At 37.8% G+C, this 12901-nt stretch overlaps 2 protein-coding genes across 3 annotated transcripts; one reads left to right on the top strand and one right to left on the bottom strand.

Annotated features, from left to right (window-relative positions):
• Positions 1–189: 189 nt before the first annotated feature.
• LOC114877327 (trypsin-1-like) lies at positions 190–2223 on the top strand. Its single transcript, XM_046285390.1, has 4 exons — positions 190–367; positions 686–820; positions 1492–1623; positions 2005–2223. The coding sequence occupies exons 1-4, from the start codon at positions 341–343 to the stop codon at positions 2221–2223; spliced, it is 513 nt and encodes a 170-aa protein (XP_046141346.1). The 5' UTR covers positions 190–340.
• Positions 2224–3108: 885 nt separating this feature from the next.
• Positions 3109–10969, bottom strand: LOC114875786 (angiopoietin-2). Of its 2 annotated transcripts, XM_029186487.2 has the most exons (10): positions 9895–10969; positions 6238–6518; positions 5492–6024; positions 5138–5403; positions 4711–5047; positions 4496–4627; positions 4041–4228; positions 3706–3849; positions 3499–3623; positions 3109–3440 (listed from the first exon to the last, which is right to left on the bottom strand). In XM_029186487.2, exons 1-10 carry the CDS (start codon positions 10065–10067, stop codon positions 3349–3351), a joined length of 2271 nt encoding a protein of 756 aa, XP_029042320.2. In that variant the 5' UTR covers positions 10068–10969; the 3' UTR covers positions 3109–3348. The 2 variants fall into 2 exon arrangements, with proteins under 2 accessions (XP_029042320.2, XP_029042329.2); XM_029186496.2 differs by lacking the exons at positions 3109–3440; positions 3499–3623 and having other exon boundaries at positions 4051–4228.
• Between the last annotated feature and the right edge of the window lie 1932 nt (positions 10970–12901).

The following is a 12901-nucleotide window of genomic DNA, read 5'->3' as shown; positions in this document are numbered from 1 at the left end:
GTGTACACCGGCATCGAGGGCGCGTTTATCATTTCCATGAGACGTATCAGCTTTCTATCCAAGTTTTGGAAACAAGGAATCACTGGCCGCCCGTGATCGATCCATTGTATAAACATGGCACTGAAGAACGAAGAAAAATTCTCCAGCTTCCGATCGGCAAAGAAACTGATCGATTTTACGGTTGCTTAGACCGGTGTCCCGTGGCAGATGGGTACCAGAGAATCCTCACCGATTCTACGTGATCGCTGGATCCACTTACGTCTACTTTCCGGCCTGGAGTTCCATACAGTTGGAATTGATCGACGGGATATTCCCGCACAGAGACTTTCAATTCACGGGCATGAATCACGATATTGGATTGTTCAGGGTGACTATTATGTGTATATATATATAAACTTTATGTGGAAAATAAAATGAAAGAAACACAGAGAAGAGAAGAATAGAAAGATATTGGTGATGAAAGGATGATCGCGTACAGTCAGTCACATCTAAGCGATCAAGTTTTCATTCATTATTATTTATGGATTTCTCTGAGTTTTTTATTTTAAACATATTGATAATATCATATCTACCGATGTTCATTATTTTATCTAACGTGTATTTGTTTCTTTTTTTAAGTGGAATATACGAACAGCAACACGTAGACTCTCGTGACTGACTGTAGTTTTGTTTGTCTCGTATTTAGCTACGGAAAGCCCTGTTGATTAACTCATTCGTGAAATACGCCACCCTTCCACCTGCTTATGACGCAAATATTTTTCAAAGCTACACCGCCTCCTGTACCGTTGTCGGCTGGGGAGTAAGCACACCTGGATCTAATGTACGTAGTTTAATCATGTTATATTTAGTTATTTGTCATTTTCAAACCCTTTTGTTTAAATTATAATTCATCTACCTCTTTTCAAAGCTAGAACCCCACGGAACGTTGAAGATATAAGGATTAGTATTTAGAGGGTAAATTGAAGAAAAGATGTGGGGTAAATATAGATCGTAGGCGTGGAGTTTACGAGTTACAGGGGATTAACCCCTTCCGAGGGAAAAGTGAAATTACACGGTGAATTATTTTCACAACGGGGGTTGAATGAATACATTCACCCCAACCTTTACCTTCTTTTTTCCCCTCCGGGTTGCTACTGGTTTCATTCATGTTTGTTAAAAGAAGCATGAGAAACGCTTTTGTTTATTTCCTCTCTTAGAAAACAAATATTGAAATAATTTAAAAGAATTTTTAAAATGTTGAATAAATGAGAATTTAAGGAAAGTTTACTTTTGGAGATAGTAGCAGGATGGTCATAAAATACTCCTTGGTATTATGAGGGTTGAAATAGGATACGACTATAGCAGTGCGATATTTTTTTCTATATTACAATCTACACCCTTAGGAAATTCTCATAATCAAAACCATAAATTTAGCGCTGAGATGAAAACACATTAGCGTCGTTTAACTTAGAGTAATCAAGCCAGTATTAAAATATCGTAAATTTTATTTAGGGAGGAGGTGGTACCTACCTTCGCCATGTTAATGTTTCACTAATCCCATCGGATAAATGTCCTGTGGAAGGACTAAATAAAGAGCAGCATTTATGTGCAGGCTGGCTGGAAGGTGATCGAGATGCTTGTCAAGTTCGTCATTTATTCATAGTGAATGTAAAGAAAAAGTAAATTGAAAATATAATGATCCTTATGGATATTTAAAAAATCCACTTAAAAATAAAAAAAAGCAAGTGGTGCCATCTACTGTTTGCTGCTAAAAATGAGCTTTTTGTTTTCGCCCATAGGGAGCGCAAAAAGTATTTTTCCTTTTAGTTCTCCTCGTTAACACGAGGCGACTCCACCGTTTCATGGCGGCCTTTACTATAAATATAAAAATTTCGATGAATCTTTAACATTGATTTATTAAAAAATGAAGGCTTACATGAGAAAATATCGCTCTACATTTTCAACTTATTTTTTCATGTAGATTCTGTAGATAAATTCTATAATACAGGAACAATGAAATTTCAGGGTGACAGTGGTGGACCATTATTATGTAAGGGGACACAAATAGGAATAGTTTCCTGGGGAAAAGGTTGTGCTCGTCCAAACTTTCCTGGCGTATATGCCCGATTAGATTTATATTTAGATTGGTTAAATGAAACTATGCAAAGAAATATTGCATGCCAAAGAAACATTCTTGATGTTATAGTTATACTTGCAGCAGTAGTGCTCTGTGAAATGCTATAATTTAATTTGTAATATTATGTATCGTTTCAAAGTTCTTAGGATCATAAAATTAATAACAAATCTGATTTTCTTGTTTAAATTTATGTAGTGGGATATATTATTACAAAGTATATGTCGCTTGCCATACACGGAGATACATTTCTGTAATTTTTCAGGCAGATGCAATCCCTGTGAAATGTAATAATACTATCGCAAATATTTACAATAAAACACCTTGCAAGTTGCAAACGATCTGAGACACAGATGAATTAATCATGTCGAAATAATTGAAATACGAAGTATCACGTATTGAATGCTTCTTGCAACGACATAATAATGGTAAGAAGAAGAAGAAAAAGATGATCAGCTGAAGATGACCTGCTGTCTAATTGAGCAATAAAGAATCAATAAAAATCTGAACTTGATATAATCATAGAATAAACATCAATCGATCATACGAGTCGTGCACGACAAGAACAACTTTTTTGAAAGAATAGATACAAATAAAGTAAAGACAGGAGCAACCATATAAGGAAAGAGCAATCACCAGCTAAAACAGAGATTGAGATAAGAACAGAAAGAAACACACAACATGCACGCAAACACAAAGGAATGATTAAAACTCCTTTCAAATACATCTATGAATAGAATAGCACGCACGCAAGTTTCGCATAAGGAACACGAAAGCATAACACTAGATAAAAATTAATACAGATATTTTAGCTGGTGCAGAATATGCTAAATAAAATACACATTGAACTCGCATGAAAATACAAATTTCCAATCATCGCACAAATATACATATACACAGGCCAACCAGTCATGGGAAACACAACGAATAAAATAAACTGGGAGTCTCTGTTAACGGATAAAACAATCATAACAAACAGACCAGACGTCACGATAATTACCAAAATAAATAAAATTACATATTTCATTGACATAGCCATATCTCGTGATCACAACATCGAGGCCAGATACTTAACACGCATACATTTAATAGAGAAAAGGAAATAGAAATCAATTTTATCTTTCAGAAGAAAGTAAGAATAACAAGGTTGTTGTTCCTGCTCAGCACAACTTGTGAAAAATTTTTTAGCTCATTTTCTTCTTCTCCCTCTTCTTCTTTCGTATCATTTTAATATCCTATGGAGCTGCCGTGGGTCCTTTTGGTTTGATCATCATCATGGCGCGTTTTAGAGTGTAATCCCAGCCTCTCCAACGAAACCATACGATACCTGATATGGAAAACATTTGTCACGAAAGAAAATAATGGTAGACAATAAAACCACGTACCTTGCCGAGCAGTCAAATCCTGAGGATCGTTCAAGTAAAGACCATTTAATCCACGACCGCATGATTTCCACCACCATCCACCTTTCAGCATGGAAGCACAATTCAAGGATGACCTGTCGTTATCTCTGTGTGATCCAAATCAAAGGTGCATATCAAAGACACAAATATAATTAACATCAGAGAAAGAAATAGGAATGATCATTTTACCTGTTGTACGTGGAGAAAGGACTATTGTTTGAACCGTACCAAGGATCGTTCAAGGAATCACCAGCGTTCCCATCGTATCCATCTATTTCCAATTTGTAATATTCTCCTTCCGAATAGATTTTGAAATGAGAGTATTGCGCGTACCTGAAGAGAAAGATTGATGTGTATTTTAAACGTTAAAAGATATCAAATTACTAGGAACTGTTAGTTAGAAGAGGTTCGGGGTGATTTGAAAGGGTTAATGGTATACGTACGTACAAAGAAACGCGGACGAATGAAAACTCACTGCCCCATCGAATACAGTCGCGTTTATAACGCGCATCTTTTACTTTTACCTTTTGTTACCTTCAAAATCTTCCAGTTCCACTCTAAGCATGTAATCTTCGTTATTTGTTAACATGTATATGTTTTCATTGCCGAGCCAAAATTCTCTGGCAGGATCGCCAAACCCGTTCTTGTAGTCTGCCCAATCGCGATTGAAATTCTCCCTTGGTTCACCGAAATCGTCTCTTCTTTGAATAACCTGCGTATACGTGAAGGAAAAGTCTATCAAGTCCTGCATACGTTGGATTATTTTGATGCGATGACAACCCTTTCTAAGTAACGCGAAGCGCTAATTGATACCTTGGTACCGACTTGACATGGTAATTACCAGTTGCACACTTGCTACAATTTTGATCCTTGATTTGATATTTACATCATTAACAGGTGTTGCAACGTCTTTCACGATACGAAGAATAACCGAGGACGTTTGTAAGCGGAATGCAAAGTTTCAAATTAATTCCCTTACCGTCCAACCACCTTCGGCTATATCCTGCTCGCAGTAAACTTTGAGGAACCAGTAAGTTGTCCCGCGTATCTGAAGATAGTAGACACCACTGTCTCTCATGCCTGCGTTCAGTAAATCAACGCACGAGTAACCCTGTAAGAAAGATAAAAATTATATGATTTATTAATTTTGATTAAAATTTCTTGTGAAAATTTTAATTTTCTTGTAGGTCTCACCTTAACATCTTTGAAACTGAGGAACGCATCGGTGGCGAAGGTTGAATTCGCTGGGCTTGGTTTATTCTTAACGCTCGGGAATATAACTCCACGATTTTTAGCCGAGGATCGTTGAGAGTTCGAAGAGGATCCAACTATCCCAGGACTAGTGGTGGAGTTGATGGAATTGTTGAGACCAGCGCTGATAATGTTAGAATTGTTGAAACCAGTAACCGGGACGATATTCGACGACGTGGAGGACGACATCGACATGGAGACCGAGGAAGACACGATGGTAGTTGGTGTTACTGGTGTAGCACTTGTCTCGGTCGTTATTTCTTCGGTCGATCCAACGTATCTGAATCAAAGAGAAAGGAGGTAGGATCGTCGTCCGAGATATCTACGAGGTAACGAAGAATAATTGATATCTTCTAAAACGGAAACTGACCTACTCGAATCGTATTCCACCAGTCGATCGATCGTTGGATCGAGCAACAGTTCCGCAGGAATCGGACGTTGACCAAGAGTACCAGGTACATCGTCTACCTGTTTGCGCAACCTGTTCTCAACGTCTTCTAGATTCTCAATAATCTTGTTCGTCTTCAATCTGAAATCTTGTTGAATCTCACTGATCGCTCTTTCCTGTCTCTGCGTTTGAGAAAGCAATTCGTCCGATTTCGGTAATAGATTATCCACGGAACTTTTGGTGCCAACCTTTTTTGAAAACGAAGATATCGGTATCGAGGATTTAGTAAGAATTATTTGCAACGATTAACAATAGGTATACATTAATTTTCCTTACCACCACGTTCCAAATTTGATCGATTTTATCGGACACCGTGATCATTGGATACATCTGTTGCACCAGTCGATCGATTTTACTTTGCTTCGGTGACACTTCAATAGCCGGTGTAACATTGAAGATTTGTTGACCGTTTGCGGTTGCTCCGACGAGTATCGCGTCGTGTACGTCCGTCACCATGTTCTGTATAGCACCCAAACGATCGGACACCAGATTCGTATGGAATTGTAATTTCCTATCGATATTGGTGGTCGCCTGTCGAAGATTCTCAATCTCGATCGTAACATGGTTGATCACTTCGTTGCTCATCGCTTTCGTGATCTCGATCACGCTCATGCTAATTGGTTTTTTCTCGCTAGCCTCGGCGTTTATGTCGTCGTTTTGTAAAAAGTTATTGTCCAGTTGGTTCTTTAAATCGATCAGTTTGTTATCAATGTCCGAGACCTTTTGATCGAGGGACAATAATTTTTCACCGAGCGTTTCCGACGCTTCTGTGTCTTCTTGCTTCTGATTAATCGTTTGGATCGTCGAACCTGTTTCATCGGATGAATACGAGATTGTAGGTTGAACGTGTGCAAAACAGGAGAAAACGATCGTCAACAGAATGTAACAGGAATAAAATCGAGGAGAGAAAACGTTCGAGAAGAAACGACGGACGTATTAATTACTCCCAGTTATCTTAAACTATTTTTCTTTTCGATTTTTCTGTTACAGACGTTTACGATTTCACGCGTATCTATACGTACCGCTTTTAGCCGCGCTACCATTTTTGTTGTCAGAGGTTCTTGTCCCGTACGCAGGTTCGACCGGAAAGAAATTTGATTGAGCATTGAACAGCTTTAAATCCAGTGTTCGGAGTTTCGTGATAACGGCATCGGTTTTATCGATGTTATCGTTCACGCGTGAATCCAAAGCTTCGACTCTTCTCATCAAATGTTCCACCGCTTTGTCCAGATTTTCGATTCGCTGCAATTTCGATTCCAATGTCGAAACTATCACCTCGAATACGTTGAAAAGGTATTGTTCTCTGAAAGCACAGTTTCAGAAAGATGTAGCGTCTTTGGAAACTCGAAAGTGAATTGGCATTTTAAATAGATCCTAAATTTTCTATAATTATCTCCACCTCTAATTGATAGGATGTTCATCGATTTATTTGTACGATAGAAATAAGTCTTATAAAACGAACGTATCAACGTCTAAGCTCGATAAAATACAGGTAAATACTTGCTCGTTTCGTGGACCAGAAGTGAAAGTGTGCTTTTTTTAATGAGCCTCAACTCGTACCGTAAGTCTCGACGCGTTCGTTATTTAAGAAACAAAATTCTCGTCTCGGACGAGATACCCGTTTTTCCCGAAAAAAAAGGATCCATGTAATACCTGTATAAGTTAAATGCTAAAAGGTGTCGATTTCAAGATCGATAATAAACGTGATCGATCGTTGGTACCTAATTAGGAATAACGCCGTTCGTGTAATCAATTTATAACGAATTTATTAGCACGACGGTGGGATTTTTTTTTTTTTTATAATCTTTGGTACGCGTATTACTGCAGTTACAAACGCTGTTACAGGGTCAGTGATCGTTACTCTGGATACCGGAGCGTTTCTATATTTTGTTAGAACATTTCTCGAAGGAAATTGTTGACGAAAGGGGGAACAGTGAACGGTACTTTGCCCCGAGCTAATAAACGATGTGCCGGTACAATTTAAGCACTGTTAATTTTATAATGCTATTACAAGATAATTCCATCTACGATGATTAATAAATATCAATTAATAGATGAATGGTATATAAAATAAAGCTTGATCTGAAACAGTTTCCAACGAGGTATCCTTTCTCTTGTTACGATGCAAGTTGTAATTTTACGCAATGTATTCGTAGGTAGGTCAATAGTTGTACCCTTGTGCTTACCACGATCCTTTCGAATCTTATCGTCATCGTCCAATCGTCTAATCGTCTAATCGTCTAATCGTCCTTTCCCGCGCGGTACCGATATTTAAGGGAGATTCAGAGACATTAGAAATTATTCGAAAGCGTGAATGAAAGGTGGATAGGAAATTGTTTGACGATACTCGCGGAAGAGCCGATAGATTTCCAAGGTTTACCGATTCTTCTGCGCTTTCAATTTTTTTCAATGTACCTAACCGAGTCGTACGGTGAAAGCGCAAACATAAAGATTATCAAAATTATTCGTCGTAAAAGTAGTTTAGCGAAACGAGAGGAGAAAAACTAGCAACCGACTGGATGGAAAAGTGGAAGTGGAACGTTTAACAGTAGAGAACAGGCGACATTCCGCGATAGAAAACTTCCGTAAGGTTGCAAAAAGTGAAGAAAAAAGAAAGAAGAAGGTATTACGAAACGCGAATCGGACATTTCTAACAAAGATCCAGGTGAAATAATGCACGATCCTCTAAGGAAACACGCCTGCCGTTGGCTTACGTGGTTCGAGAGGACAAAATTCTGCCACGTTGTTGAAAGTAACGAAAGTAAAATATTTCGAATTAGCCACGTTCGATATAGAGTCCTGGTATGTGTAGTTGTATCATGATTCGCGATCGTTCGTTCGTTCGTTCCTTCCGAGGAATCTAGCGAAGCTTGTGCAACCATATTGTCATAACTAGATCTTGGATTTGTTGCGCAACCAAAAGAAAACCAGTATATCCCATTATCGTCATTGTTGTTTCCATATTTGCTATTTAATCGATTCTCATTCGATCACCTGTTATAACGATACCGATGTGTTTTAGACACTCAGACAATTTATTCAACAATTACCCTTTCTGGGACACGATGCATTTCTAGTGAAACTAAAATTTCTTTTACGCAACGATAATATCAAAGGATCTGATTTTAACCCTTTCATCTTTTTTCTTTCTTGTCGCGTGCACGTTTGCAAAGGAAATAGCGGAGGGGAGCAAGAGAAAGCAGAGGCAAATTATTCAACTGAAATTTAATAACTGATAAAAGTGAAGATAACGAAAACGATAGAGTTTTACTAGAAAATGAAGAGTTTTGAAAATGAGCCGATATTTATGATACATCGAGCTGAAATTATTATGCATCATGATTCAGATAGAGTTTTAATTTATGCGTTAATACAGGTGCGTGTATGGGCGTGTGTGCGGGGGAAGGGGATACATAAAATAGAATGTACATACACAGTTCAACTCTCTCGAATGCTCATTAAAATGATAATTAAAAATTTTCAATAATTTACTTAAAACAAATAAGGGAATTTCGAGAAAGGGAAACGAAAAAAAAAGAAAAGGAAGAGAAAGGAACAACTTGATCTCTCGAAGCAGTTCATAGAAGGTGTCGTAACAAAGTAACGTAAAGAATGACAAAAAATATTTTTCTCCTATTATTGAACACCAAGTTTTTCCCAATCAAGGAAAACCTGCTACCATTAAAAATCGTACCTTGCCTGTTGTTTTGTCATGTTACATAAGCGAAAGTCTAACATAGTTCGACAAGCCGACGGTACTGCACATGGCAATATACATGTAAAACAATGTGCCGATAAAATATATATATTTTTCCTTTTTGCAGCAATGCTCTGCTGTATCAATGCGCGAATTGAGAAGATAAAAAGAGAAAGCGAGAAGAAGGAGAATATAAACCTGTTCGAGACAATAGCGGAAATTCTTACTTTAATTTCTTACGATTAACGCGATCGTAACAGAAACGACATCTCTTTTTTTTATTAAAGATACCTCTTTCGAGGATCCTTAGAAAAGAGACATGTTTGTGTTCTTCTTCAAAGGATCAATGACACGTATCTTTTATATTTACACTTATATATTTCACGCGGTATATGGATACACAAAAAGAGACCCGAATGCTACAGACACGCAGAAAACATTACATGATTTCTCCGACCTCCATTCATAACAGAAAAATTGAAGAAGAACGAAAAAAGGAAGGTTGAAAGGTGATAATGAAACATTGTTAGAGGAACTTAAAGTACCTGATTGATTTACTGATCGAAGGGAATTATATCAAAAGTAAATTGCCGATGTCCATGACGTATGGTTACGAATCGTGCACCACCTGTTTCACAATCGAAGCGCGGCGTGAAATTTTATGTAACCAAAATCTCGAACGATCACCTTCTCTTTTTTCCTTCTTCTTCTTCTTCTTCTTCTTCATCTGCTTTTACTTCTTTACCGTTAAAAACTCATCGATCTATTAACGAACGTACAAAACGTAAACGCGATTCATTATAAAGAAAGAAGCAACATCGCTCAATCATTAATGTCCTTATTTTTATAGGAAGAAAGTCGGCATCGTTTGATCACCAGCGATGATTAGCGTCTCGCCGACAAGCATTGGGACCGATCCTCTCTTGTTTTCTTTATTTTTAATAAAGAAAGTTGAATGATATCAACAACACCTCTAACTCACCTGTTTCGTTGAGAATTGCGAACGGATGCCGGCATCGTGTTTCCAGCGACGTTGCCTCCATTGTTACTAACGTTACGCGTGTTACGTTCATCGGCAGAGGTCCTGGGCAGTCTAGGACTTCCAGCGAACACGGCACCCAACAGGCAGGTGGTAATTATTATAGCCTCTCTCATAATCGAAGAGAAAAGGGTAATGCGAGGATCGATGAAGCGAACGAATACAATGGACCGGTGGTTGCGATGACGAAGAGGAAAAGGGAAAGAAGAAGAAAAAGAAAAAGAATGACGATACGATGATGATGTCGAAGAGCAAGAGAAAGAGATAATTGTAAGTATTATAAAAAGTTAAGTACCGACACTCACGGGACGAGGATCACTTAACAATCGGTTACTTGTTCGCGCAAGTATACCGTTTTTCTTTACCATTTACCATTACCCGGCAAATGAATAAACGCACAAAAATAACTTGTCAACGATACACGCACCAGATGAAGTAGAATTTACTCTGAAGAAGATCGGTGAAAGAATCGGCGCTGTTCACAGGTAACAACGATCACTGTCAACGAGAATTGATGATTTAACGTAGAATCGGAAGGATAACCAAAAGGATTTTCCTTTAAAATTATCCATTTGATTGTTTACAGTCTATTAATCGAAGTGCCGATAATAGCCACTACAATATTTCTTCTTTCAAACTTTCTCCTCGGAATGACATCGATTCTCCACACGTGTATTATACGTTATATTATATCACCGTGTATGTCATCCCGTTCTTCAAAAAGTTGTGCGAAGATCCGAGTTTTCAGATTCGATGGATAAACGTCGAAGAATAATGCTGCACCGTGATACTTTTCCAAATCGACTATATTTTCCCATATCTGCTTCCTCGGTGGGCCAATTTCTTTTCTCTTCTTTTTACTATCTCATCTTGGACTTTCCTTCGAACGGTAGACCACCTTGGATAATTTTTTCCTTTTCGATTCTTTTCGAAGGAATTGAACTTTAATGGGAGCAAGAAAATCGAAATATCGTACGTGATGTAACGTTGTACAGTTCGAAGGGCTTTTAGCGAAGAGATCGCAAGGACGTACTGGTGAACCGCGCGTAATATTCAAACTTGAATAAAGTCGCGATCGTGCTTAACGATCCGAATGGAGTTCGATTACGATCGATGAACTTATCGTTGACAGTAGTATCAAGATCTTGAGACGATTATTAAATTGATCCTGTTAATTTAATTGAGTAGAGATGAAAAATGAATTAAACGAAGTTTCAATGAAGAAGATTCGTAATCGGGGCCTGTTCGCGCTTGCGCGATTCTATCTCTAGATCTCTTAGATCGTTTTACCGAAATTTCGGTGAAAATTTGCACACCGGTGCACAGCTGTGGCCACTGGTATCTTGAGTTGCAAGTCAACGACGAGACTACCGACACCATAAAGCACCAAGAAGTGTACGATCTCGGCTGAACTGTAAGAGTTACTTTCACGTACATACGTGTCCGCGCTGAAAGAGTACCTATACCTCTCCCCACTGATCTACCGACCATTCTGGTCTCTTTCCGTCCTTTCCCCGAGTAAACCTGTGATCCGATCTGAAACGATTCGATCCGTTTGAATCCGTTCTGTTCCGTTCCGTTTCGTTTCGTTTCGTTGCGTTGCCACTTGTTCCCCTTCCTTTTTCCGTCCCCTTCTCTTCCCTTTCCTTTCTTTTTCCTTTTCCTTTTCCTTTTCCTTTTCAATCTGTTACGTAGGTGACGAGAAACGAATGGGAATAATTTCGGGTAAAAAGAAAGGTAAGATAGGCCCCCCCCGGAATCGAGCATCTTTGATTATACTACCGCATAAATCTTGATCAGTGAGCTGCGACGAGCGGGTACTAAATATTTTAATCAATTTTAGTCTTCGAAGAAGGAAAAAAAGAAATCAGTGGTTATTTATTCAATTTTATCGCACCGACGTTTCAATTATTGAAAATAACGGACAACTATGTAGCAATATACGTATTTCATTTTTATATAAACGTCGGAAATCCATCAGATAACAGGGGTCTTCGGACGATAGCGATCATTCGAAGAAACTTTGTTTCATTTTTCTTTTTTAAACATCGAGGAACAAGTAAGTGTATAGATAATACAACTTTTTAATTGTAAACTTTGTTCGACAGAAATTTCATCATTTTTTCGTATGTGTACCGATAGCTAAAAGCTACCATATGGAATGCGCTATCAACTTTGAAATTGCGCGCTCTTTCGAATAATTTTCTTCTTTTCAGTTGAAAGATAGGAGAATCGTTAATGTCAATTTTTTTTAAATAAAAATTTCTACCAAATATCAATTATCTGTAGGAATTTAAAGAAGAAAAATGGAGAGATTCCTTTTTTTTTTTCTTCCACTTATGGTTCATCATTGTGGTACCAAATTTATTTCTTCCCTGTATGGGAGTGGAGAACGATAATCAGAAAAACATTTCTTTTATCTCTCATATTTATCGAGTATCGATTCAATGCAAAATATGATTAAGTACTTAGCTGCATACCCGCTGTTGCCATGAAGTTGTACATTCCATGATTATTAGGGCGCATCGGCGTTAGAAGTATGCATTAAGATTCCAAAGATGACCTCGGGGATGAAGAAACAGAAACTGAAAAATTGAATCTGGGATAAAGTAGAAATAGGTGTGATCTATGGAACGAGACACGCGTGCATACTTTTCATATTGTTTATTAACGTTCAATGTTTCAATATATGAATGGATAACATAAGTTCGATTCGCTTTTATTCTATTCTGAAAATCAACAGAAAAAGAAAAGAACCCTTACAAATTATTTAAAAAAATTCTAGAAACAATCTTCATCGCGTATATTCACCTATAGCGAACAAATTAATATCACCTTGAAACGGATACATTCGATCCGTTTTTTAGTTGGCGTAGAAGCAGCGTGCTCACATTCGCGTGACAGACGAATGCTATCGAACGTGTAATAAATACACGTTTTTAAATTTATG

Source organism: Osmia bicornis, chromosome 4 (genome assembly GCF_907164935.1).
Source record: "Osmia bicornis bicornis chromosome 4, iOsmBic2.1, whole genome shotgun sequence".
Taxonomy (NCBI): domain Eukaryota; kingdom Metazoa; phylum Arthropoda; class Insecta; order Hymenoptera; family Megachilidae; genus Osmia; species Osmia bicornis.
The sequence above is the reverse complement of the archived record's forward strand: the minus strand, read 5'-3'. Positions and strand labels throughout refer to the sequence as shown.

Excerpts from the sequence above, each read along its gene's own strand:
- LOC114877327 (XM_046285390.1), top strand. The coding sequence starts at position 341 with ATGAATCACGATATTGGATTGTTCAGG. Across the intron at positions 821-1,491 it reads TAAGCACACCTGGATCTAAT|GGAGGAGGTGGTACCTACCT; the intron begins GTACGTAGTTTA and ends AATTTTATTTAG. Across the intron at positions 1,624-2,004 it reads GTGATCGAGATGCTTGTCAA|GGTGACAGTGGTGGACCATT; the intron begins GTTCGTCATTTA and ends ATGAAATTTCAG.
- LOC114875786 (XM_029186487.2), bottom strand. The coding sequence starts at position 10,067 with ATGAGAGAGGCTATAATAATTACCACCTGCCTGTTGGGTGCCGTGTTC. Across the intron at positions 4,229-4,495 it reads TAGCCGAAGGTGGTTGGACG|GTTATTCAAAGAAGAGACGA; the intron begins GTAAGGGAATTA and ends ACGTATACGCAG. Across the intron at positions 3,624-3,705 it reads CCTTTCTCCACGTACAACAG|AGATAACGACAGGTCATCCT; the intron begins GTAAAATGATCA and ends TGGATCACACAG.